Source organism: Pseudonaja textilis, chromosome 2, assembly GCF_049901715.1.
Source record: "Pseudonaja textilis isolate UNSWEBS1 chromosome 2, rPseTex1.2, whole genome shotgun sequence".
NCBI classification, from domain to species: Eukaryota; Metazoa; Chordata; class Lepidosauria; order Squamata; family Elapidae; genus Pseudonaja; species Pseudonaja textilis.
This window is the reverse complement of record NC_141991.1, coordinates 80,203,855-80,231,738: the sequence shown is the minus strand read 5'-3', so window position 1 is coordinate 80,231,738 and position 27,884 is coordinate 80,203,855. Positions and strand designations below refer to the sequence as shown.

At 36.4% G+C, this 27,884-nt stretch overlaps 1 protein-coding gene across 15 annotated transcripts in view; it reads left to right on the top strand.

Annotated features, from left to right (window-relative positions):
- Positions 1–27,884, top strand: part of RAPGEF6 (Rap guanine nucleotide exchange factor 6) — a 145,732-nt gene that overhangs the window by 18,657 nt on the left and 99,191 nt on the right. For all 15 annotated transcript variants that reach the window (XM_026696465.2, XM_087924409.1, XM_026696462.2 and 12 more), the window contains exons 2-5: positions 14,019–14,089; positions 15,413–15,469; positions 15,761–15,844; positions 25,838–25,907. In XM_026696465.2, the coding sequence (XP_026552250.1) occupies positions 14,019–14,089; positions 15,413–15,469; positions 15,761–15,844; positions 25,838–25,907 (282 nt within the window). The remainder of the gene's footprint in view (positions 1–14,018; positions 14,090–15,412; positions 15,470–15,760; positions 15,845–25,837; positions 25,908–27,884) is intronic.

The window sequence follows — 27,884 nt, the reverse complement described above, 5'->3', positions numbered from 1 at the left end:
GAAGAAAAAGAAAAACATTGACCAATGACTCTTTTTGGCACAATAGAATAAGGTAATAACTATACAACCTCAACCTTTTACTTTTTTATAATAATATATACTAGCCATTTATATAATAGCAACCTATCTAATCAGCAAAATCCAAAATCAAAGTTACTTTTTTTTTTTACTTCAAGCAAATTTTCTCCTTTTCTCAGTTGAGATGCAAATTGAGTAATACAGTATGAATTTCAAAAGTAATTACATTCAGCAGGTAGAAACATGACCAAGTTTCAGTCTTTTATTGTCATAGTACACAAACTCTTAATGTCTACTCTTAAAGTAATTAGTATTCAAGTTAGAGAAGCTTCTTGGGTATTTATTTAAATGTTTGAGGGTATGCTGCTTCTCATGTAGAAAAATATAATAGAATGATCTTGGTTTGAATCCTTCATTAATTTATTTTTTGAAAATACCTGTAGAGAAGGGACTATAATGGCATTTATTTTCCTTACTCGATATTGTAGGTAAACATTCACTTTAATTTGGGGTGGGGTGGGGAGAGTAGTAGCAGTATTTTAAACCAGCAAATTTTATTAAAAGGCATAAGCTTTCAAGAGCAACACCTCACTTTGTTAGATGTAATAGAGTGGTTAAATTGATGTAGGGTTTAATCTGGGATGAGATGTGGGTGGGTGGGGGGAGAATAAGTAGGGAGGAAAAGACAAGTTGGCTATATAGGTGCAGGTTACAGGTGAAACAAATTTCAAATATCTTACCAATTAACACATTAGAAATGAAAATACATTATCAAGCTTCTGATTCATATAAAATTGATCTAAAAATAAGAATACATGTAATTATTTCCCCCCAAATATAAGAATTGTAAGATATTATAAAACATGTAACACATTATTCTCACGGGCACACCTAACATCATTTGTAATTATATAAAGTCAATGAGGTTGAATTTTTTTGTGTGGGGAAGGGAGATCAGCTATAATCTAAGATGAAATGTTAGATTTTGAGGTTCAAATAGTTTTGCATTGTTATGGGTCTGACTTCCAGAAAAAAAAATGAAAACTACCTTAGTCTTTGATACTTTGATTTTCAAATCTATATTTCTTACTGTTTTATACAATTTATCTTATCTTTGTTGTAGAGCATTCAAGTTGTCAGGCAACAGTGCAACATCATCTTTATGCAAGGACATCACCAGGGGTGGGATTCAAATCCCAGCAACCGGTTCGCTGCCCAGTTGTTGGGTGGGTGAGGCCATGGTGGGCGTGGCCTACCAGAAGTTCCTGTTTCTGGCTTCTAGTGGGCCTCTAGAGCCCGGGAGAGGCTGTTTTTGTCCTCCCAAGGGTCCGGAGGCTTCCCCTGGGCCTCTGGGAGGATGAAGACAGCTTCCCCCGGCTCTGGAGGCCCTCTGGAAGCCGGAAACAGGCCATTTTCGGGACTTCTGGAAGGCCTGTTTTTCCCCTTCCCAGAGCCTCTGTGCGGACCCTGCACTTACCTCCATCAAAAATGGGCCATGTGGAGACTCCTGGGAGGGGAGGGGAGAGGTGGGTGGGGCTAGCCGGTCAGTTGAAATACCGGTACGGCGAACCAGATGTAACTTTAACATCTGGTTTGCCTGAACCGGTCCAAACTGGTAGAATCCCACCCCCTGGACATCATCATCAATCAGTGTGCCTCTTTCATCACAAGCATTCCTTATACAATACATTTATCCATAGTTAAAGAACCAAGGGTATCACATACCCATAATTTACTCCCTGCTCAGTGTTTAACCATTTATTAAGCATTGCATTCTCATTGTGTACTACTTTCTGTACTCAGCCTTCATAATATTTTAAATTCAAAACAATTGATATTACTATATGCTTTTTTTGATGCTGCAGGTAGTCTTCAGGTTATGATGACAGTTGGAATGAGAAGTTCTGTTTTATGAAGTGATGTGGTTGCAAAGTGCAACATCACTTTGCAACAACAATTCTGGCAGCCCTATGTGCCATTATAACCTGAAGTCTAAGTGTCACTAAGCAAGGGCCTCAGGTGGTCAAACGTCTGAGTTTCTGCCAACTCCCTATATATATTGTGGTAAGCCAGCAGGGAATGTTGGATATCATGATCTCTTGACTATAACTTATTGTGACATTGTAACTGTGAACCAGGTACATAGTCCTGGGATCACTATGAGGACTTGTAATAAGTGTCATTTGTTCAGCACCATTTGTAAGTTTTGAACAATTACTGAATGAATATTCCAAAGGTGCTTTTTCTGAAGGCAACTGGACTTTCTGTTTTTTTTTTTCTTTGAAGACGTTTCACTTCTCATCCAAGAAGCTTCTTCAGCTCTTTAAGCTTCTTAAATGAGAAGCGAAACATCTTCAAAGAAAAAAAAACACACCAAAAAGTCCAGTTATGTGGTACCTAAATGCTGCAATGTTGGAGTCTTTGACAGTTTGAAAATTGTTGGTTATGTCAGTATGTTAATAAACATTGTAAACAGATGTGTCCTTATACCTTGAACACCTGCAGATGGTCCTGGCAAGCTTTTGCTTCACTTCATCTGCTACTTTGGGGGGATGGGATAACAGTTAAAGTTCTTTCAGCTGTCTATCCTGTAATTCATATCTCAAAATGTATGCATTTTTGTATTGATCTTACATATTTTTTTCTGTAGTGACCGATGTTATTCTTGAGATGTCATTTCCTTTTTGCATATTGTGCACTTTATCTTAACTTTTCATTCATTGCCAGTTCTGAGGTATTTTAACTGTGTTTGCAGCTGGTTTGATCTTGCAAATTTCTGCAAATAGATGTCCTCAAGATAGAGATATTGAGCCTTTCTAAGGATAGGATTGTATTTAACATTGAATTGACTTCAGCCTTTTGGAATGATGCCGTACAGTAACAAAGGTGGTATGATTCAGGTAGTCCTTGCTTAATAATTGTAATTGGGACTGGAATTTCCATCACAAAACAACATGGCTGTAAAGTGTTAAGTCACGTGAGTGCATCCTTTAGCAACAGCAATCGTGGCAATCTCCATTGCCAAGGAATTGTGGGTCATTTATGTTGATCTTGACCAAGAACGTGACCAAGAACTTGAGACTTCTTGCTGGCTTCTAACAAGCAAAGTTAGGGAGAAGCTGGCAGGAAACTTCCAAGTCCCAATCATGACAAGCCTTTCTTTAGATGGCTTGCAAATGGGCTGATGAGCAGGTAAGTGCTACAGAGTGCAGATGAGCTGGGTAATAACAGCATGGCACAAGTGCAGTGGGACATGCGGGTGATCAAGGCCACACAGTGTTTATGCAGTGGGGCAGTGCAACTACAACAGGGGGTTTGGACACTGTTAATGCTATGCAAGTACAACAGGCTGCTTGAATGGGTGCTGCCACACAGTGCAAATACATCAAAGACCACAGGTGACTGCTTCAGTTGCAACTACAGCAGAGTGCTGACAAATACAACAGGGCATGTCAGGAAGCCAGCAGGGAAAATTGCAGGTGATGATGACATGAGTGCTCATCTTATGTAAGCTTTAATGACTTCGTATCTATGAAGAAACCTGTCTATACATTTTTTTTGTATTATATGTTATTGAGTTATATCCTTTGGTATAGACATAGCTAAATGTTTAATGGATTTGGTACAAATACAGAGTTGATATTCCTTAAATGGATGGATAACAAAATTCACTTATAGGCATTGTTCTGATATGGACCAATTAACAGATCATTGTGCTATTTCAATAAGGGTATTTGTTTTTTTGCATCAACACTGGGAAGCTAGTATATGGTTTGGAGATAAACAAAAGAATGTCATCTGCAAATAAAAACAATTTGTGTTCAATCAAGTTATGTACTATATAGTGCAAGCCAAGAGTTCCACGCAGGTTTTAAAACAAACAAGGGTGACATTCTCAGCAGCATCCTTGTCTATTTCCTGTAAATAGTGGGAAAGTAGAAGAAAACATGCAATTAACCTTCACTTCAGTTCTGGGTGACTTATATAGTATCTTAATCTATTTTATGAATTCCAAAGGAATTCCAAATGTATTTAGTATACTGCTTATGTATTTTTTCAAAACTTTTTCATCTTTGATAATATGCTTACACATTGACTTTTAATCAAAACTGTTAGATCTATAATCAGTGTCTGCTGCTTGCCTAGTTTTTATAAACCATGCTTGATCATCTTAATAATGAACAATATCATTTGCTATAATCTATTTGCTAATACTGCTGTTAAAATCTTTGTAATATTCATTCATTCATTCAATCATTCCCATTTATAAACAACCCTCTGTTTCATAAAGAAATATGCAACAGACCAGCACTCAATAGAATATCAATGAAAACTTTGGAAAGGAAATTAAGATGTCATGATGTGCTTATACCTACAATTATCTGAAGCATCCACAGAGTGGTTTTCCCTGTGACACACTATAAAAGTGAAAGAATATTGATAGTTTTGAACATTGGTGTTGGAGAAGATACCTGAGAATACCATGGGTGGCCAAGAAAACAAAAAAATGGATTTTATAATAAATCAATTCAGGTTCTTATACAAAGCTCAAATTATCTAACACAAATGTTTAACCTATCTCAGAGAAGTCTATAAGGCTGGTAAAGGTGAAATAAAGAAAAAAAAATAAAATATCCAGCAGCAAGATTGCTGGACTTGATTACTCCCCTGAAAATCTTCACCCAAACCATCCTGCTTTTAATTTTCCTTTTCCTATTTGAAAATATTTGGAGGGATGTAAATAGTTAATTATGAAATCCTACGTTTAATTAGGTCTCACAATAAATTATTACATTTTGGAAGCAAAACTGGTTTAGCCAGGGAAAGAACACTTGGGCAAGGTATGAAATAATTTAGAGCAACTGATTGGAGCAGTATTTAAAATACACTTAAATATATACTTTAAGGCAGTAGCAGTATTACAGGGGCAAAGCTTGCTTCATATGCTGCAGGTTTTCTTTTCTCCTGTAACTGAATCAGCCTTCATATTAATTGACAGAACATGCAGATGTTCTAGAAATGTTGCCACAGAATATAAATAACCTTTATTATTCTGTTTGCATTTGACACAATTATCTGCTATTCTTTTCTATGAACTTAGAGTGATATATAAGGTGTTCTCTTATTTTCTTGGATGCTTAGGAGAGGTGTTACATTGAAACTGAACCTGGAAGTTAATATTTTACATCAGGAAATTTTTTTTTATACATAAACCAAATGCAAATGCCTATTTGAAATTTATATAAATATTTTAGCTGCCTGGAGTCACTGAATTGGGTGGCCATATACATTTTCTTATTTTCTTAAATATATAAATAAAAATGTAGGCTAGTAGAAAGGTGTTGTTTGACTTGCTTGGAAAATGGACTCTGTGGTTACAGGTTTTGGCTTAATCAACTAAAATGTAAATTCTTGTGCATCTAGCATTAATTGTATAGTGTGTGTGGAAGATTACATCTTCTCTACTAGCTATTTACACTTTTAAGATTAGCAATGCAGTGTTACACTTCATTAAATCCCACTCTGATTTATTTTCATGTAAACATGGGATGCTTAGCGCATAAGACTATAATATCAATTAAACCAGTGACTTATTAAAAATGGAGATGTAAAGTAGGTTAACATTAGTGATCCACTAAACATGACAAAGGTTAAAAAACCAAAATAAATTTTAAAAATGCAGTATACATACTTGTTTATGTTTTTTGTTTCGTGATAAGCTCCATCATACTTCTTAACTATTATAAAGCTAACCTTATGTAACTAACACACACACACACACACACACACACACACACACACACACACACACACACACACACACGAGTGTTTCATTCTTTAGAATGTCAGCTTTGAATGGAGTTACAATGCTTTCCCACTAGATGGCCCACACAATCTGCAGTTCCTTCTAACTGGAAGTGTCTTTTTTTGTATCAGGTTAAACATTTTTTTTAAGACATTGTGGATTATATTTCTTGTTATACAATGCAAGTATTCTTACACAATTGTGGAGCAATTTTGTAATCAGTTGATGTTTTCAAAATAGTTATAATAGCTATGCCAGCAATGATAAGTTTATTTGAATATTGAAAAGTTTTTTAAAAAACTTACAGTTCTGCTATGAAAAGCATGCATGGAACATGAGCAAGCATGATCAGGCATCCATTTGGTACTGGCAGAAATGACTGATTTTTCTTCTCTGTGCCAAACGAGAGGCTCATGTAAGATCTGTGTACATAAGGAAAAACAATATTTGACGAAGAAGCAGAGTATCATTGCTTTTTTCTGTAAGAAATCTTACGATTCTGCTTTTTAGGGGCAGGGGAGAAACTTAAAAGAAACAATATCTGACTGAAGTATCACTATTTTGAACCTGTGTGTAAATAAGTCTTCATTACAAAAGTAACAGTTATTGCCTGTGATGATGCTGTTTAATAGAAATGAGCTATGAGTAAGCACTAGCCTATGTTCAGTAATACAGGTAGTCCTTGATTTATGACCACAACTGAGCCAAAAATTTATGTTGATAAGTGGGACAGCTGTTAGGTGAGTTTTGCCCTGTTTTACGACCTTTCTTGCCACAATTGTTAAGGGAATCACTGCAGTTGTTAGTTGTTCACATGGTTGTTAAGTGAATCTGTCTTCACTATTGACTTTGTTTGTCAGAAGGTCACCAAAGGTGAACACATGACCCTGGGATCACTGCAGCATCATAACTAGGAGTCAGTTGCCAAGCATCTGAATTATGATCACATGACCATGGAGATGCTGCAATGGTTTAAGTATGAACAATGGTCATAATTAACTTTTTTCAGTGCCTTTGTAACTTTGAATGGTTACTAAATGAACTGTTGTAAGTCAAGGATTACCTGTATACATGTTAGCATACAGGTAGTCACAATAAGCACAAGAGAAAATAATTATTACATTGTTAATAAAATAATAAATATAGTGAACATTTTTGAAAGAGTAAAAAAATGTATGACTAACTAGATAAAGCTGTTCAGAGATCAGTGTAGCTTTTTAACAGAACCATTGGCTGCAGTGATCTATATTATGTTAGCTATCAGCTAATTCATATTGCACGAGTGAAGCACTCCACATTGTGGTAACATGGAATATTAATTGGCTTAAAACTGACTGTTCTCCTGCAATAAAAAGGAATAGCATTTATGCTTAGACTGAAAAATCACATAAGTTATGATTAAGGATTTTGAAGAGGTCAGTAGAGGTAGAAAAGTTAAATGTTTAGGAATCTTGGGGTAAAATACTTAAAAGGTGTTAGGCACTGGGCAAAATAGAATAGAATTTGAAGGAAATGTGGATTAGAATGCTTCTTCAGGGAAAGCGCAAAAGACACAAGAAAATAAGATGATTAAAAAGAGTTCTGAAGAAGAACTCTACTGTGTTTTAGACTAATAATGGATGTATATTCTGTGAAAGAATATAGTAGAAATGATAAGGAGATAATGAAAAGGAAAATTTTAAAAAATATATAAGGTAGACATATGAAATAGTTTAAAAGTAGGGTTTGTGGAACTCATGGTTAAAAAATGAAAAAAAAAATAGATCTTGGTATATCAATATGCTGGCCTAGTTTAGAAATAGTCGCTGTATTTTGATCAGGAAGGAAGTGGGCGGGCAAGCCAAAAAAGCTTGCTTTGAGTCTAAACATATAGTCTTGTTTGTTCTATTATTCACATTTGTTTTCCTATGGACCAATCAAAACTAACGGATTTGGAGAATTGAATTTTTTTACATTTTGCTCTGCGCCTGTCATTTACATAATTAGTCATCAGCAAGAAAATATTTCTTTTTAAAATTTGTTGCCTGGATGATACATTTCTTTGGGAGGGGGGAATGCCACTTTTAGAGCCAGTTTTATTTGTAAGAAAAACCTAAACTGTGCAATGAACATGCACACTAGGTGAAGTTCATTTAAAGTTATTGTTTATAAACTTTCCAAAGTTGCTTAGATGAGAAGGATAGTGTAGAAATTAAAGTAGTAGATCCATCTTAAGAGTTTTTCAGGTACTGCAGGACTGCCTATTCCCCCCAAATGTCAATCCAGCCAAGGAGATCCTTGTAGAATATGTTGCTAGTGATAGCCCATTTTTGTGAGAATTGAGACTTGAAAACATTGTTTTTAAACTATGGCATCTGTTCTTTGGAATAGACTGCCTCAAGAACCAAGACAGGTCTTCTTGCTGATAGCCTTCTAGAAGCTAGCAAAGGCTAAATTGCATATAAATCAGTTGTGAAAAATAACACCCTTTGCAGTCAATAATTAAGAATTAATGCTGAAGTCAGGTAGATATCCCAGGATTGGATATTCCACTCAGCCACCAGTAATTTGGTTTTCTGCAGCACATTGATTGGAGAATCCCCACTCAGTTGACACATGCCTTTCTTCCCAGAGATTGAGTCCTCAATCATTTGCCATGCCTCTCTGTCAACTGTCATTGTTCCAGTTTTCGACTCAGTCTTGGCCCGATAGGGACGTGGCAAAGATTGGCTCAGAAAAAAATTAGGCAGAAAGACAATGGATTCTTCATCAACATGGAGAATTAATTGGCAGGTTTGCAAGCGAAGCGCAGTCATAGGCTTTTATTAAGTGAGATAGAAATACAGGTTCAGATGGCAATGAGGTATTCTTAAAGGAGGGTTACCTGGTTACCATAGCACTTAGCAATAGCACTTAGACTTATATACCGCTTCGCAGTGCTTTACAGCCCTCTCTAAGTGGTTTTACAGAATCAGCATATTGCTCCCAACAATCTGGGGCCTCATTTTACCCATTTCAGAAGGATGGAAGGCTGAGTCAACCTTGAGCCTGGTGAGATTCAAACTCCAAATTGCAGGCAGCCAGCAGTCAGCAGAAGTAGCCTACAGTACTGCACTCTTAACCACTGCGCCACCATGGTTTATCAATTAACTACCTCAGTCCTTAACAGAGTTGGGTTGCTAGTTTGTTTTGTAATGGAGCACATGCAACTCTTTGGCATCTGAGATGTTTGTAGTTTTGCTGGGATATTGTAGGTGCAGGTCTTGTAGCTTACATTCAAGCTGCAAAGTATCAATTGTATGATTTCTCTTCAAGCATACATTAAAGAAAACGTTTGCTATTTCAATAACTATAACAGTGTCAGTCAATAAACTATAATTCTTAATAAGAATGTTTTGACAGTAGATCCTGGGAGGTCTAATACGTGATGCTTAACTAGTTTCCCTTGGAACAGTAAATCATGTTTTGGCTAATAAGCTTTTTGACAGTTAATATCTGGAATAGATAAATAGCATTTTGAACATTGAATCTTTAGTTAGATATTGTGTTCTGGTTGTATTGGTTGTAATCATTTTGTAATGCATCATTATGTTTCTTATAGCCTTCTATAATTCTTCATTTTGTTTTATCCATACTTCCTATTTACCAACATTTGGTACATATTAATTTTGACCCCATTGAATTGGAACCTTCATCTACTAAGTATTATTCAAACATAATGCATTTTTAGGGAACAGACCCAGGGGTGGGATTCAATTTTTTTAACAACCGGTTCTGTGGACACGGCTTAGTTGGTGGGTGTGGCTTGGTGCTCATGTGACTAGCTGGGTGTGGCCAACTCAACATCACTCACATCGAGGCACGCATCTCCTCACCTGGCCTCTCATGACTGTGGGGATGCTGCAGTAGTCATAAGTGTGAAAAATGGTCATAAGTCACTTTTTTCAGTGCCACTGTAACTTTGAATGGTCACTCCACACAAGCAAAATACCAGCAAAGGAGGGGGAAAAAAAACTCCAGAGAAGTTCCTGAGACAGGAAGTCTAGTCCTGCCAAGAATCTAATAAGGGTTAACGGAGAGGCAGTTTCTGTAAGCAACACCAGAATGTTTCCTTCCTGCCTTCCTTACAGGATTAGGCCAGTAATTTCTTCTAACAACCGGTTCTCCAAACTGCTTAGAATGTGAACAACTAGTTCTAGCAAATAGGTGCGAACCTGTAGAATCCCACCCCTGGACAGACCTCAAAAGCAGGCTTTCTTGGTGGCACACCTGTCTCTTTGAAACATACAGCAGCATTATGCCTTCCAGATAAGTCCTTCTTCTCTCCTGATCTTTTGGAGTCACATTCCATGAAGCATGTGAAGCATGTTTTTAACCTATATTTAACTAGCTATTATAAAATGTTATTGTTATTAGTTTCAAATTTTCATTTTGATTTCAGTTGTTTTATAAGTTTTAATTTATGGGATTTAAACATTTGTAAAAAACATTTCTTTTACCACATTTCGGTAGCTAGGGTCTATAGATGTGGATGGGTTATCAGTCTAGGACAGTGGTGTCAAACTGAAGGCCTGCGTCCCGCATCCGGCCCATGGGGTGTTTAAATCTGGCCCGTGGGACCAGCCTGGAAATAGCAAAGGACTGGCCCACGGTGCCTCTGGCAGCCAAAATAAGCACCCCCATGCCCCATTTTGCCCAGCAGGGTGCTGCAGGAGGCATCTGTCCCATCACTCCTCCCCGAAGCCGGCCTGCGGATAACTGCAATACTGATCCAGCCCTTGAAGACGTCCAGTTTGACACCCCTGTCTAGGAAATAAGCTGACAAAGTTATTTCACAGTATGGGTTTTCCATCCTGTATTTACTCTCAACTTTCTCCCAGGCAAGGGAAATTTTAAGCAGGGAGTTTTGAACATCAGTTCCAAATTTACATGGTTTTACTGGTTAAAAAAATCTTTATATTGGTTGGTTAAGAACAAAATTGTTTTACAATTTGAAAAATACCTGCCAATGAGTTTGGCACAATTCTTAAGAAGGGCCTATGCTAAAGCAAGATTTGAGTTACTGGTTACCATCAACAAATAGGGGCACTTCCACCATCTGCCATCATGAGAGGATGTGTATATGTAACACGCCAGCTATCAAAGATATTGTGCATGTTTTGTTTGACTGTCAATGTATACATCTAATGTGAGCAGAATCTAATTGTGAGCAGAATTGCTAAATTTATACTTAAGACAATTCAGCTAAGAACCCATTATATAAGAACAGATCAGGACATAAAGATGTTATATTTATTTGGATTTTGTATTTGCCACATATCTATTTTATTGCTGTATTATTTGTATCTATTTTATTCTGCAGTTAGATCCTGTACAGTATTTCAATGTTTGTATAGTAGTAAGACTAATCACTTAATAAAAATAAAGAAAAAGAAATAGGAAATAATAATAATAAAATAAAAATAATACATAGTATATAAATAATAATCTTAATAGTATAGGATTACCGTATTTTTTGGTGTATAAGACGCACTTCCCCCAAAGTGGGTGGAAATGTCTGCGCGTCTTATACAGCAAGTGTTGCCAAACCTGTTTTGATCACCACTTGGAACAGGCCGAAAATGGGGCATGCGGAGGCTGAAAATGGGGTATGTGGAGGCCGAAAATGGGGCATGTGGTGGCCGAAAACAGGATCTGGAGGTCAAAAATGGGGCACGCAGAGGCAGCAAAAGGGGATGGCGATCCCCACAGCCTGAAACAGCTGATTGTCGGGAGGCCAATCCAACTGACAATCAGCTGCTTATGCTAATTAGGCAGTGCTGAAGCTGACCAGACTGCTTGCTGTTTGCTGCAAGGAGGCAAATTGCTGGGAGGCAAAGGCAGGTTTTTTTTTCTTGGTTTCCTCCCCCAAAGCAAGGTGCATCTTATACTTCGGAGCGTCTTATAGTCCGAAAAATTCAATATATTACTAACTGGATATTTTTTGTTTGACACAATGTTATAAGTTGTAAAATTATAAGGTCAGTATGAGTTGATTCTGTCTCTGATTCAATGCAGCTTACTTTCTTGCTTTGACTCTTGTAAAATTCCTTGTATTGCATTATTTCTGATTAAGAGGAAGCAGTGTTACAACTCAGGCAGTCTAATTTGAACATCAGAATTGTAGAGTAAGAGTTTAATGGATTTTAAAAGATTATGGAGCAGTTTCACATTTTTTTCCTCACATACCTGAACGAAAGCTCATGCATTTTTCAAATAGCAGGAAAAAAACACCCCCCTAATTATTTTTAGATGATGTGTTCTCATGAGGAAGCTTAAATTTGTGCTCAGTTGTACTTTTAAAACAATGTCTTTTGTTATCTTCTGGAAGACAAATAGTTTGCAATACCTCATTCATGATGAAATTGTGAAGGGTTGGTTCTGTACAGGGAAGTATGATCCTGTCAAAACTAATGATGCTTCTTTCTGTGGAACTGGATGGCTTTTGAAATTAAACCTACTCCCGTTTTGCTGGGATCAAACCTTTCCTCCTCAGGCCCTAAGTTTCCAGGCACTGCGATAGTACCTCAGTGGGAGTCATCTTTTTGCCTGAGGTTGAAATGTAAAACTGGGTAACACTGGCAAACTGTAGATTCTTGACCGTATTGATTTGCCCAGCAGCTGCATGTAGATGTTAAATAGGAACAAGGAGAGTGTTGAGAATTCATTACTGTTCTGACCAAAGCCCCTGGTCACCTCCCTGTATAGTATCTGACTCATTTTTTGCAAAGCATACCAGGTGTCTGGAAAATCACTATGCTTGTTATTAATCACATCTTCACTTTCAAAAGTTCAATAGACCTATCAGTAAAACACAGGAATGCAAATTGATTTAAACCGTGAGAGTTGCTCTTCTGGTTTTGTCCCAAGGGACGGCAATAGAATTTTTCTGCTCTCTCTGCTGGGACTGGTTTTTGCATGGCTCCTACCTTTGAATTGTTTCATTATTTTGAAAAAGGAGATAGCTATGTTTTTTCAACATGCTGCTGTCCACCACCAGTATAGATAGCCCTTGACTTATGGCCACATTTAGAACTGGAATTTTAGTCACTAAGCAATGCAGGTCATCACGTGACTGGACTCCAGTTTATGACCATTTTTACCATGGGCATTAAGCAAATCGCTGTTGTTAAGAGAATCATGTAGACATTAAGTGAATCAAGCTTCCTCAATTAACTTAGCTTGTCAGAGGCCAACTCAGAAGAGTACAAATTGTGATCATGTGATGCTGCAAGATGTTGCAACCATTGAATATGCGAGCTGGTTGCCAAGCATTTGAAATGCAACCATGTGACTGCGGGGGTGATTACCTTTTCCAAAGCAATCATAATTGAACCATTGTCAAAGGAAAAAAGAACTATCTGTAACTGACAGCATTGCCATCTACTGCAGCAGAAGCTCCTGAAATTTACAAAAGTTCTGTAACTGCCACTTGGGCAGGAGGACGCTATGCTACCTCAGTCCCCTTCAGGAACCACTCCGAATCACTTCGGCACCCATGATTCACACTCATTCAAGACCACCCCCACCACACTTTATTGAGAGTGGTTGGGTGGTGATTGTCCTGATGGCAGCAAACACTGAATTGTAAAAAAAGCAGAGCCAAGAGAATACACTCAAACTAGCTTTGAGTTGTAAGATTGATGGAACAATCTGATCTAGTGGTTAAGACATCAGGCTAGAAAGTGGGAGACCATAAGTTCTAGTCTTGCTTCGGGGTTAAAGTCAGCTTGGACCAGTCACTTTCTCTCAGCCCTAGGAATGATGCAATGTCAACTGCTGTTCCACTTTGAAATTATTTACTCTTTATGACTTATGTTTCTCTGTTAGTGTGGTTCTTAATATCTTATATACCACCATTGTTCCCAGAAGCAATGGATACAAACTACTTGGCCTACTTCCTTATTAAATTATTCTGTGGAACTGAGAAACTATCATGATTCAGTTTATTATTAGAAATCAGGAGGTCCTTTTGCTTTCATTCTGAAATTGTAGAAAAAGGAAGAAATGGAAAATCAAGTTCAGAAGAACATACTCTGTTAATTTCCTTCAGTCTGGTATATGCCCGCTGTGGTAGCATCAAGAAAAACTGTATTAACCTTTTTGTATTCTAGATTGACATTCCATTTCTTGTTCAAAATTGCACGAATTAACCTGCTGTTGTTGTTATTTTCAGGAATTAAATACTATCTATTACTATCTTCATGGAATGGATATATTATCTCATCTCAGGGAGCATCAGTTAAGGTAAGGGTGGCTAATCAATGAAAATGGGATGTTTAAATATGTTACTACAATGTTCATTTTATAAAGTTAGGTTTTCATAGCATGGGTGCTTTGATATGCAAAGTAACTTATTCTCCAGTGAGCTGTTCCAAGCATCCAGGCCAGGGTAATGATTCTGTCTTGCTGTTCGATAGGCTGAGCAAAGTTCTGAGGACCCGCTTCCTTTTTTGCTCAGTCTGTTGTTCAATTAGATGTTTTTTCTTGACTAGGAGCTCTTCAGACCCGTTTTTGTGGGTGGAGTAAAGGACCATCTTTGAACTTCTTTGCTGATCTGTGAATACTGTTTTTTCTGGATGGTAACCACTTGTTTAGAGAGAAGCGTGTTAGCACGATCCCTCTGACAGCACCATTTGACAACTAGTGCGATTTGACGGCAGGTGCCATTTTGACGGCCGATATTCGATTGGCTCAGCCAGCCTTGAAGAAAGTTAACGAGAAGAGCAGGAGCTTGATTCCACTGATAGGCTGGTTCTTTTTGGAGCAGTGTTTTGAGAGGCAAGCTGTCTTTGGTTAAAAGCAGGTTGTTGTTCAAAACCGCGGTAGGCACCTTTTTTTGACAGCTGGAATTGACAGTCGAAGCATAGCTGAGGCAAGAAAACCTTTTAGCAGCTTTGGCAGAAAAGACTCAAGCCAGCCAGAAAACTGCATGACCTAAGTAAGAAAGGGTGTTAGTGCGATTCTGCTGGTTGCCACACTTGTGGCAAAAGGCATTTTTTTTTTAGCGCCCGGAATTTTTGTCAGCTGGAGCTATTTTTGACAGTTGACAGTTGGCGCCTGGGTCATTTTGAAATTTACTTTCCTTACCTTTACCTTTAATTTTACTGTTAAAATATTATCTCAAGGCAAGAGGAAAAAACCTCAAGTATTACACAATACAAACATGCATTATATACATTTTTTTCCAGTTTTGGAGAATGTTCCAAATCATGGGATACAACAAGCAGTAAACAACGACAGAGAAGAGTACAGTTAAAAATAAACAAAATAAAAATACCTCTTCCCAATTCTATAACAAATTAGTTGGGGCTGATTCTGGAATCAGTGGGACTTATTTCTGGGCAATTATAATGTACTTCAGGCCTCACTGCAAAGGAAGAACTTTCATATTTTCCGTTTTGGTGGATTCTTATAATTCTTTAAGTATAAAATAAGTCCTCTCTTTTCCAGATGTGAGATTTTGCATGATCCTTTAAGAAAATGAAATATTACAAAATCTGATATAGAAATGATTATTTCTAGCAAGATGTGAATGTTATATGTTGATGCTTAAATTTTTGTTCTTAGAATTATGACTTCCAGTGCACGGTATAAAAGATACGATGGAAATCAAGTTTTATTTTGGTAAGTACATTTAATCATTACTTGAAATGAGGCAAAACATATAACTGGTATCAGAAGAATCATATTTACATCTTTGTAATGCATGTACGTTTTATTATCCAAATAAAAGACCCCCCAAATTAGACTATCCACAAACTTAAATTTATAATTGACACTTAAGACTCGAGCCTTTCTTCTGCACGTGTATATTTGCACAAATAAAGGGTGAATAGGAAAACATCTTTCAAAAGCTTTAATTGGGAGTTCTTGATAGAAGAAGCACATAATGTATATTTGTTTTTTTTTCTTTAGCTCTGATACTATTGCAAGATGCTGGTATATTCTTCTTTCTGGATCTGTGCTTATGAAGGATTCTATGTTTTTGCCACCCTGCAGGTATGTAAGAAATCAGTGTTGATAAGAAAAAATAAATAATCTTGATAACCCAGTTAAATACACATAATGCATGCTGAGAAAAATAAGTTTGTACACTTAATCTATTTTTTAAAATTCTTGGAAATGTCATAGATAATGTTTACTTGAAAAGAATGGATTATAAAACCAAATCTTTGTCACAATCATAGACCAGCATAGGACTATAACATAGAATAAAGCATGCATGTATTTGTACACTGCATGTAATGCTGAATTGTTGATATTTGGGTGAAAGTATATTGCTTGCAAAATAGTCTGTAGATTAGAGTAAAACACCTAGAATGTAATGCGTGTACTGTGTAAAATTGGGCTTTGATTGCACTTATGACATATTAGAAAAACACACCAAAAATTTAATAACATGTGTGGAAAGCCACCCCCACCTCCTAGAAAAATGAAATATTTTGAGGAATATTAAAAAAGGCAGGATAAAATATTTCCCCTCAAAAGAGAAATAAAAAATCTTAAAAGGGAGACAGAAACTGAGCCCCAGCTCCCTGCCCTCAAGCAGATACTGAGCTAGGCCAGCTTTTAGAAATGCAGATTTGGTAATCCATGAACAAAGACAGAATTTGGTAGAATGATGGGATTAGCCTACACTCAAACTCCAAACAAAGCCATTAAGCCATAATAGGAATTGCCCAACACCCTTTCAGAACACAAGCTCCTTCATTGCATCATTTCAGTTCCAGCAAACTCCAGCCAAACTTAGCTCAGACAAACTGACCCCTACATGATCCCATGGGAGTCTGACAACAGCCAATAGAATACACGTTCTTGTATAGGAACAGGAAGCTCAAGTTCAAAGCCCAAGAGAAGATATAAAAAACTCCCACTCTCAACTCCATGAGGTCAGCTGCACCAGAATCCATGTGGTTCTGCTTCATCATTAAACCTTCATTCCAGTCAACCTACAGCCCCCATTTGACTCCAGTGCCTTTCTTCCGGCTTGGAACTAAACCAGGTAGATTTTCGTTCCAACACATGTCTTGGTTCAGATAAATAATGCAGTCTATTTCTTATCTTACAATGATAATGATAATAATAATGATGATGAAATGGAGCTTTGAATAATATTGCTTGGCCCCAAAATAGAATAATGTGATTGATATGTAGTTCAGTTTTAAAAAGGAAGAAAAAGATTTGACTGAAATTGATATTTATCTGTAGTGTTTTAAAATGAAAACTATCGAAAGACTTACAGATAATATATTTGAGCTAAGTCAATAGAACTAAAATGATTAAGCTTATTAATAATTTTGTTAAAATAGTAACTTAAATACCATTTATAGTAATTATAGAATTATTCACATTAAGATAAAGTAAGCTCTTATCTCACTTTATAAAAAGCTGCTACTGTTTGCTAGTGTAATCAGATAATTGGAAGTTCTGATGTTTTGTTTCTTTCTTGGTTCACATATTGAGTTAAATCATGGTTTGCTTAGTCATGTTTTTTGGATTAGAGTACAATTGATTGAGTTTTTGTTGTTGTTAGTTGTGAAGTTGTGTCCTACCCATTGTGACCCCATGGGCAACATTCCTCCAGGTCTTCCTGTCCTCTACCATCTTCTGGAGTCCATTTAAGCTCACGCCTACTGCTTCTGTGACTCCATCCAACCACCTCATTCTCTGCCACCCCCTTCTTCTTTTGATTGAGTTTATACATATACTAAGTCAAAATCAAGTAAATCACATTGTGTGTTAGTACAAGTGGTTAACCAATTCTTGGTTTCTTATTTACATATTCTTCATAAGATTAATTATCAAGAGGGTTTGCCCCTCTTAGAGTGCAAGTTTATTTTAGTTTCTCTTTATCATATGACCCAGAAACTTAATTTATAGTATATCAAAAGAATTGTTTTCAAAGAAATTCAGTACAATTCTAAAATAGAATGCCTGCCAAATACAGTTGCAAGTAATCAGACAAAGATTATTTGTTTAAAAACTTATATTTGTAAAAGTCAGATACCAAAAATGAGAGCATTGTTATAACAACCATGACAATAATTATTTACAAAAAACATAAGCATGCCTTAAAATATGTAGCACATGCTCTCTTCCATTGTAAAGGAAAACAAAAACAGAAAAGTCACCCATAAATGAAAGACTCAGCATTGTTTTATCTTCTGTTATGTCCATGGTGTTTGCAAAATTGACTGTGGCAGGAGGTAGTAGTGACTTGTACTGTAAATGAATGATGTATACCATAAATGCAACATTCTTAAACTGAAACAAGTTCAGAAATTCATCCGTCCCCAAATTATCTTCAGCTAACCTCTTGGAATAGCATTGTTCCATAATAGAATCCACTTTTTAAAATAAGAATGTCCTTATTATTTCTGCCAAAGTTTATGTTTTAGATAAGCAAAATTTAGAAGATTATTTGTTTTTCTGCTAGCTTGACCTTGGATCTGGTCCAGTGCTTCTTGGCAGGCCATCAGCTCTTTGTATCTCACTTGTCTTGGGTAACAACAGGCATGGTCTTATTTGCCTTATTCTCAGCTTTACCTTTTAACTTCTTAAGCCTTCCATGTTTTATCAATTTTAATAGCATATTCTAAAACAAAGTATTGACAACAGAATCTCAAAATTAGTTACACCGTAGTGGATATAGAGAAACTTTGGAAATTTAAAGAACTCTCTTTTAAACTATCTTTAAAATATAGTTTAAAGAACTATGTCCCATTTGAATTGGAGTTTCAACTAAAACATCATTTAATAAGGGAAATAAAACTTCCAAAACTCTCAAACTGCTTCACTAGAAGTCAGATCTGTGGGTACTGTCTGAAAGAAGATTGCTCAAGTGGAAGAGAAAGAAAGAAGTTGTCTCTTGGTTTCACAAGGCATTTACCTCCACAGAATTGCAGAAATAGTAATAGAAAGAGCAGTAGATCGCCCCACTTAATGTCCAGTAATGTCAAGCAGGAATTCTGCCTCTTCAATCAAATCTCAATTTAATAGTGCAGTAAATGCAGTCTTCTCAGGATATTCTGAACTAAAATAATATGTTGAATTATTCTGCTTTTCTCTGTTAGACTGCTGCGAGAGTCCAGTTCAGGGTAGGCTCCGCCTCCTTCATCATGGGACTGAGTCTGTCAAGCTGTTAGCCAGCTTTTGACTCAGTCCCTCATTGGAGTTAGTCGTGTTTTTGCTACCTCTTTTGTTTGATTGAGAATCGTGTGTTTTGGTAAGCTGACTTGTTTTAACAGTGAAAAAGTTGGAATTATGCTTCTGGGGACCAGGTGGAGCCAGCAACTCTATTAATTACATGTTATTCTTTTGCCAAATTCATAAAACTTCTTTTTGATTGTTAGCATCTCATATCTCTTTTCAGTCTCAATTCTGTTACTGATTAGGTAGCTTCAAAGAAATTTTGATATTTAGTTAAATTCATTCTTGCTTCTACCCACACAATTCTTATACTTTTGGCTGCCACACAGTCCCTAAGTATAAAAGAACTCCGCTTAATGTTTGGGAAGGTGTATTTTCTTCAGTCCTTCTTCCTATACAGTTGTGCCCATAAGTTTACATATCTTGGCAGAATTTATAATTTCTTGGTCATTTTTCAGAGAATATGAATGATAACACAAAATCTTTTCTTTCACTCATGGTCAGTGGTTGGCCGAAACCATTTATTATCAATCAACCGTGTTTACTCTTTTTAAATCATAATGACAACAGAAACTACCCAAATGACCCTGATCAAAAGTTTACATACCCTGGTGATTTTGACCTGATAACATGCATACAGGATGGCACTAAGGGGTTTGAATGGCTATTAAAGGTAACCATCCTCACCTGTGATCTGTTTGCTTGTAATTAGTGTGTGTGCATAAAAAGGTCAATGAGTTCTTGGACTCCTGACAGACCCTTGCATCATTCATCCAGTGCTGCACTGACATTTCTGGCTTCTGAGTCATGGGGAAAGCAAAGTAATTGTCAAAGGATCTGCGGGAAAAGGTAGTTGAACTGTATAAAACAGGAAAGGGATACAAAAAGATATCCAAGGAATTGAGAATGCCAATCAGCAGTGTTCAAACACTACTCAAGAAGTGGAAAATTAGGGGTTTTGTTGAAACCAAACCATGGTCAGGTAGACCAACTAAAATGTCAGCCACAATTGCCAGGAAAATTGTTTGGGATGCAAAGAAACCCCCACAAATAACTTCAGGTGAAATACAGGACTCTCTGAAAACATCTGGTGTGGCTGTTTCAAGATGCACAATAAGAAGGCACTGGAAGAAAGATGGGCTGCATGGTCGAGTTGCCAGAAGAAAGCCATTACTACACAAATGCCACAAAGTATCCTGCTTACAATAGGCCAAACAGCAGAGACAAGCCTCAAATGTTCTGGCACAAAGTCATTTGGAGTGATGAGACCAAATTTGAGCTTTTTGGCCACCACCATAAATGCTACATTTGGAGAGGAATCAACAAGGCTTATGATGAAAAGTACACTATTCCTACTGTGAAACATGGAGGCTGATGTTTTGGGGATGTGAGCTACAAAGGCACAGGAAATTTGGTCAGAATTGATGGCAAGATGAATGCAATATGTTATCAAAAGATTCTGGAGGAAAATTTGCAGTCATAATGACCGGAAGCTGCATTCATCATGCCCAGAAGCTGCGCATGGGGTGTACTTGGACATTCCAACATGACAATGGTCCTAAACACAAGGCCAGGTTGACCTGTCATTGGCTACAGCAGAATAAGGTGAAGGTTCTGGAGTGGCCATCTCAGTCTCCTGACCTCAGTATCATTGAGCCACTCTGGAGAGATCTCAAACATGCAATTCATGCAAGACAGCCCAAGAATTTACAGGAACTGGAGGCTGGAAATGGGCAGCTTTACCATCTGAGAAGATAAAGAGCTTCATCCACACATACCATAAAAGACCTCAAGCTGTCATTGATGTTAAAGGGGGTAATACACCGTATTAAGAACTGAGGTATGTAAACTTTTGATTAGGGTCATTTGGGTAGTTTCTGTTGTCATGATTTAAAAAGAGTAAACACAGTTGATTGATAATAAATGTCATCAGCCAACTAGTAACCATGAGTGAAAGAAAAGTTTTTGTGTTATCATTCATATTCTCTGACAAAAGGCCAAGAAATCATAAATTCTGCCAAGGTATGTAAACTTACGAGCACAGCAGTATTTTGTGGTTCTGACCAAATTGTTCAATGTTATTGGACTGTTCCATCAGTCAAAAATAATTCTGTTTCTGAACACTTCAGACTAATCTAGATTTTCTGTTATACAATGTTTATGATGAGGTGCTAAAGTTTTCCTCTGGAAGTCTGTTCCATGCAGATCTTAGCTATACAAGCAAATAAAGCAGATAACTACTTCAGTGTCAGCTTTTCTTTGGCAGATCATCTGCAGAGATATTTGAATTGATTGACCAGTTCTAACAGATATTGTTCTTAGTCTTGAAGCTCATCTTGCCTAGTTAGTGAACAAATCAAAGCTGAAAAAAGTTGGATATCAGCAAGAGAATGATTGGAAGTTTATTTCCAAATCAAGCACAAAGTAATTCCAAAAAAGAGAAAGAAAGAATTTGAAATACCCTTTATAGCTCATAAACTTGAATAGGGATATTTCAAACATGTAGTACATGCAAGATTTAATAATATTTCTGAGTCAGAAAATTCTTCAAGGAATAATGGGAAAAATGCTCCAAAATCAGAAATAGCAGGCTAGCTGAAAACCATTGTTTCTATAAAAGAAATAACTGCCACAAGGGCGTCCAAATTTTGCACCTGCCATATTCAATCTGTAAATAATTAAATATCATTTAATATGCATTTAAATTTTCAGAAATATGAAAATATTTTGTACCAGGTTGAGACTCTGTCAATGTCTGTTTACTTAGATATTCATTGTAGTTGGACCGGGGCTTCCTAAATTTTACATTAAAACTAATGGCATTGTAACAATCAACTTAGTGCTGTATCAAAGCTGGCCAGTAGCACAGGATATTTGAAACAAGAAAAAATTGTGTGTGTGTGTGTGTTTAATCCCTTAATTCTGGGAATAATCCCTTTGCTTTGGATAATAGCTTGACTCCCTCTTCTTTGTGGCAGTCCCTGAGATATTGGAGCACTGCTATCATATCACCCCTAGTCCTTCTTTTCATCAAGCTAGACATATCCAATTCTAGCGACTATTCTTTATATGTTTTAGCCTCCAGTCCCCTAATCATCTTTGTTGCTCTTCTCTGTACTCTTTCTAGAGTCTCAACATATTTTTTATATCGTGGTGATCAAAACGGGATGTAGTATTCCAAGTGTGGCCTTAACAAGTCGTTATAAAATTGTATTAACACTTCATGTGATCTTAATTCTATCCCTCTGTTTATGCAGCCTAGAACTGTGTTGGCTTTTTGGGCAGCTGCAGCTCACTGCTGGCTCATATTTAAATGATTGTCCATTAGGACTCCAAATGCATCCTGCTTAGCATGCAGTATCTGTATGTGTGCATGCAGGATGTGTAAGCAGGTTGAAATGCTGGCTGAGTAGGCCACTGATTGAGTGTATGATTTGAAAAAAATAATAATTGAAAACTTCAGACACCATTTCCAATTAACAGTCTTTCTAATTATAATTTTATTTAACCAGAAGACTGAGCTCATTTTTTTTTGTTTTAACATTTAAGCAAAGTAATGTTGCTAATATTTTTTCTGAAAGTGTCTGATACTGAAGTAGATCTTGATTCATACAGCTATTTATTGCTACTCTCCAGATTTTCAATAGTGGTGTTTTTTTATAATATTTGGAAGGTGATGGGAATTAAATATGGAAGCTAATACATGCAGTGTGTGTTCGCCGATATGGTTTTGTAAAGCAATAGAATGTATACTAGTACTTTGCTAAGTATGTTGGCACAAACAAGGACGTGTCCTCAAAGTGTTAAGGCAACATTTTTTTGGAAGACATGGTGCAGTATCTTTTGTAGTTTTTTTTTTAAACTTCACATGTTTATGCACACATGCAAATATGGATGCATAAATCACATTTCTGCTGAAACTGCAATGAAGCACAGCAGCTGGGCATGCATGCACATGTGCAGACAGCTCCGGTAAGCCTTCAAAACAGCACACCAAGCCTATTAGAGGATGTGGCTGTTTTGAGGGGAAACATTGCAGTGAGCTTTTTTTTTTAAAAGCAAAGGAACCTTTTTGAATGTTTTGCACAAGCCTATTTTCTACCATTTTTATGATCTTTATTATTAGTGAAACAATATTCTGTTTCTAATTTAGTGCAATTAACTCTGAAATGTATGGACGTCACTATTGTTTGTGTTATAGGATATTTTTGAAATGACCACCAGAGCATTAGTATTTCATATATTATTATTAACACACTCTGATGCTAAGGAGTTCTACTCCCCCTCCCCATCTGAAAAGAAATCTGTTCCAAATACAAAACACAAGCAGAGGAGAGGAGTTTCAGTTTTAGTTTCACAGCAGCAACCAGCTTTAGTACAGAACAGTTGAGCTAAGCCACACCCAGGCTCTTTGCTGTCTCCTTCTTGTTCACACAGCAAATACTGTTTCACTTTCCAAACAGCCCACAACTCTCTCATACACTGACAGTATGCTAGCCAGATGAATACCGATGGATGCTGGTAGGCAGAGGCAGAATCCCCCCCCCCCATTTTCCTCCCCCAAAATTAAACCCGACCACATAGTTTTGTAGTGAAGCACGGATATCAAGCTAGTTTCCTTATATGCAAGAACTCCTTTGGGTGATCTGGAACTATAATAAATACACTAGTTTTGATTTATTGAAAGTAGATTCTACAGATTAATAATGCTTCTTTCATACTCCCAATGACTTTCAGTAAATAAGTATTGCATTTATACAATGCCTTGTTACAAATCCTTTTCTATAAAATGTAAGGTAGTTAATAAAATGTCAAAATAGTTCATTTCATGTGGAAAGCTGTTTTGTTAGTATTTGTGCCTGTGGTGTGATTTATCGATGTTTTATACCAAGTCTAATTTAAATAAAAAGTTTTTACCATTTTACCTTACCCTGAAACACTCAATAAATAGGTTGTAGGGGAACTTTTCATTTATTTTAGGTTTGAATTACTGCAAAATTATTTTTAAATAATGTGTTAACTATTAACTCTGAAATGTATGGACATCACTACTGTTTGACGTCACTAATATTGAGCAGAATAGTAGTTTCAGCTTATACAGAATGTAGTTTTTGCCTTAGTAATCTTTTAACTTTTGTATGCCCAACCTAAATAATTTCTTTTAACACAATAATCATTTCCTACCTTTCACTGTGAAAAGACTAATTTAGTAGTATATGCAAGTTCAAGATAGATAATAAACTTAAAGCTACATATTCTACTGTATATGATGTCTGATAAAATGGAAATTTATCTTCGCTGGTTATGCTAATTTCCTGCTTTATATTCATTACAATCATTATGATAAAGAATTATCCAAAACATTTTTGGATTGGTTTCATCAAACTTATTTCTTAAATATTGTACATCTATACCTCTAATAGCAATTTTAGCAATCCCTCTCCAATTTTTGGATTTTAAAGGGTCCTGTTGAATGAACGGTAAATTCCACCTTTTTTCTTAGAACTTTGAAAATAATATTTAAATATTATAACGCAAGATGAGTTTTATGCTAAAAACTAGATCCTTTTAAGAAAAATTACTTATTCTTACTATTATGCTTATTAGGTTACTACAATAAATGGTAAAATATTTTCTGTCAATGTGTGATGTGTGCATAATAATTTGTCTTTAGACTTTTTCTTATTTCACATTGTTCCTTAGTATTCAAAGTTGTTTCTTCTTTTTCCCTAATGAAATAAATAATGACATTTGAGCTGTCAATAGAATTCATTTTTGTCCAAATATATATATTATATCAATCTGCACCAGCAAGTCTTTCTCCCCCTCCCTCTCCAGGAATTAGAGAAAATTTATCTTCTTATGATCCTATAGTTCAGAGGTCTTCAAACTTGATAGCTTTAAGACCTGTGGACTTCAACTCCCATAATTGCTCTTCCAGTCACGTTAGCTCAGGGTTAGGGTTAGTTGACTAGATTCTTGTGTATAGGCTTGAGCATAAATCTTAACTACGACTTAAGATATGCTCCTAATTCTTTGCACTTAGCATCTGCTCATCTAACTGGAGTTTTCCTTTTCCTTGTACCATATCAACTCACTAAATTTTTCCCAAAGGTTCTTCTAACTGCTGAAGCTGTTTTATTGGGAATGTACCCAGCGATTATAGGGAAAAAGAGGGAACTTGATTTGCTAGTTCATGTCTGCTTTATTTCCCTCTTACCTCATTATACATTCTATTCTACAAGGCATGCTTTCTATATCTTTATCACAAATTAATATTACAATCATCTAATGCCACTATAGAAGCTGATGTTAGACTGTAGTATAAGACATTGTGAGATTTTCTGTTAGTTTTGCTGCTACATTTTAATATTACTTTTTATGTGTGCCTTTGTCTCTTGGTGACTCTCTGGATAAGTCCCTGCAGTCTTGGCAAGATTTTGGAAGGGGTTGGCCATTGCCTTCTTCCTAGGGCTAAGAAAGAACGACTTTTGCAAGGTCACCAGCTGGCTTTGTATGTAAGGTGGAACTGCCTTAACCATACATCAAACTGGTTGTTATTAATAAGATTATCTCTCTTTATTTTGCTTTCATTTTTTGTAACTGTTATAGTATTAGCCCTATTTTATATAGTGTTTCTTTTCTAAATTGATGTTTTAATGAATTGTAAAAAAACATAGCTGTTATACCAAAGAGTTACATTGTTCCTTAAAATAGTGGTATGGAATTTAATGCAAGATACCTTTCTGTTTTGCACAATACTTTACTATTACTAATTTTTATTTTTGCCCTGCCTACTTACTATGCAATGTTGCGTTTACACTTTCCCATTTTTCTCTATAGCTTTGGCAAGCAATCTGGAGGAAAACGAGGTTGTGAATGCATTGTGTTGGAACCTTCAGAAATGATTGTGGTAAGGACCATTCTTTAAAATAATTGATTGAGGAAGAAGAAATTATTCATTTTACATTCCTGTGGCTATGGCCACAGAAAAGTATCTCACGAATCTGTCCTTTCCACTGATTTGTTCTATTTTCTATTAGTAATTTCTTATATTAGCACTGAATGTTTTTAAAGGAATACATATGCCATAAATATAATATCAGTGTTCCAACTTCCAAAGTATATATAATGCTTGCTGTCTATGTGGCCTGTAATTCCCTCCTTTATTTATGTTCTTCCCTATATTTAGTTATAACTTATATTTTATTGGAATTTTACTGTGATTTTATACCCACCCACCTGCCTACATACATATGTGTAAGTATGAATGTATGTGTGTGTGTGTGTGTGTGTGTGTGTGTATAATATATTTGCATATATATATATATAGTTTCATTTTAATGTTGTAAGCCACCCAGAGTTGTATTGCGGCGAGATGGGTGGCAAACTTTAATAAATTAATAAAATATTTCCTTCCTTCCTCCCTCCCTCTAAAAATATACCTGTGTTTTAATTTCATAGTTTTAATATGATTTTATGTGTTTTTTGATTTGGAACCACCCTGAGTTGCACACAAACACACACACACACACACACACACACACACCAAATAAATAAATAAAACATGTTTGTTTTCTTGTTATAGTGTTATGGTACTCACTCAAATCCAGTTACCAGCTACATAGTTTCAGACAGTTTCTCTAAACTATAGCTAATACATTTATTTTTGTCTTTTCTGCCATAATTTCTTTTATTTTATTGACAATTTGATATAGTCTAGATTTTGCAGTTGCATTTTGTTATTTTGTATATCTTAGTGTCAGTAACAGAGACTATTCAAATGTGTTTGTTTGCTTAGCTTGGAGAAGATTAAGCTGATAGAAATGAAAGATATTGATTCTTCTTGTCAAAGATTTTACTTCTTTTTTTAATGTCAAATCTTTTTAAAGCATTTAGGTTTCTGGTCCATGTAAGATCTTCTTGATTCAACTATTTCATCATGTCTTGGATTTTGAATATTCCCTGGTTACAATGGTATTGGAAAGGCAGGTGTATACCTTTTTATGCCTTTTAAGAAATGTGTGTAAGGCCTTCCGGTTTGCCAGGCTTCGGCGGCGGCAGGGATCCGCAATTCCACACAGTTCCTGCTGCGCTCACTGCCTTGGTGCCTCCGATCCAGACGGATTTGGAGGATATAGCTGCCCCGTAGAGGCAACTGAAGACAGGGGGGATCCGGACAGGGGTTTGGGGGTGTCGCAGACCCCCTCTCCAGCCGGCAAAACCCCCTTTTCCCAAGGCGGTGGAGCGGCGGTCAGCAATGGCCGCCACAAAGAAGCCTGCAGCTGGACAAGATCGTGCAGGAGGAAGAAAGGGAACGTTTTTTTTTTGGCTGAACCGGGATAACGAGGAACCTTCAAAAACCTGGAAATTTGATTTTTTGATTGCTACATTTTTTCCCAGAAAAGATTGCAAGCGGCGGAAGAAAGTTTTGAAAGGGAAAGTTATTTTTTCTCACTCTCCTTCCCTATGGAAATAGCTGATGGAAATCTGAAAAACCTGCTTGGGCATAGAAGGTAAATAAACCTAAAAATTAAAGCCAAGGGGATATAAGATTTTGGAACGTGGAAATTTAAAATTAAACTTTACTGCTATAAGTGGGAAGGAAGAGGTAAAAAACTTATTCTAAGATTCCATTGAAGAAGACTGCTTGGAGTTTATAAGACTTAGAAATATGTGCTAATAAGGCTTCCAAAAAATCATTTTGAAATTGTAACTGAACTTTTCCCCAGGAAGAGAAATTAAACAAACAACAAGAAGAAGAAAGTGTTAATGAGACAGTTTGTTCTGATTTGGACTGCTTTGTGACTTTGTGACCTTTGGGCAACTATCTTTTGAAAGACTAAAAACATTTGGGTTGCTTTTAAAAATAAAAATAGAAAATGACATT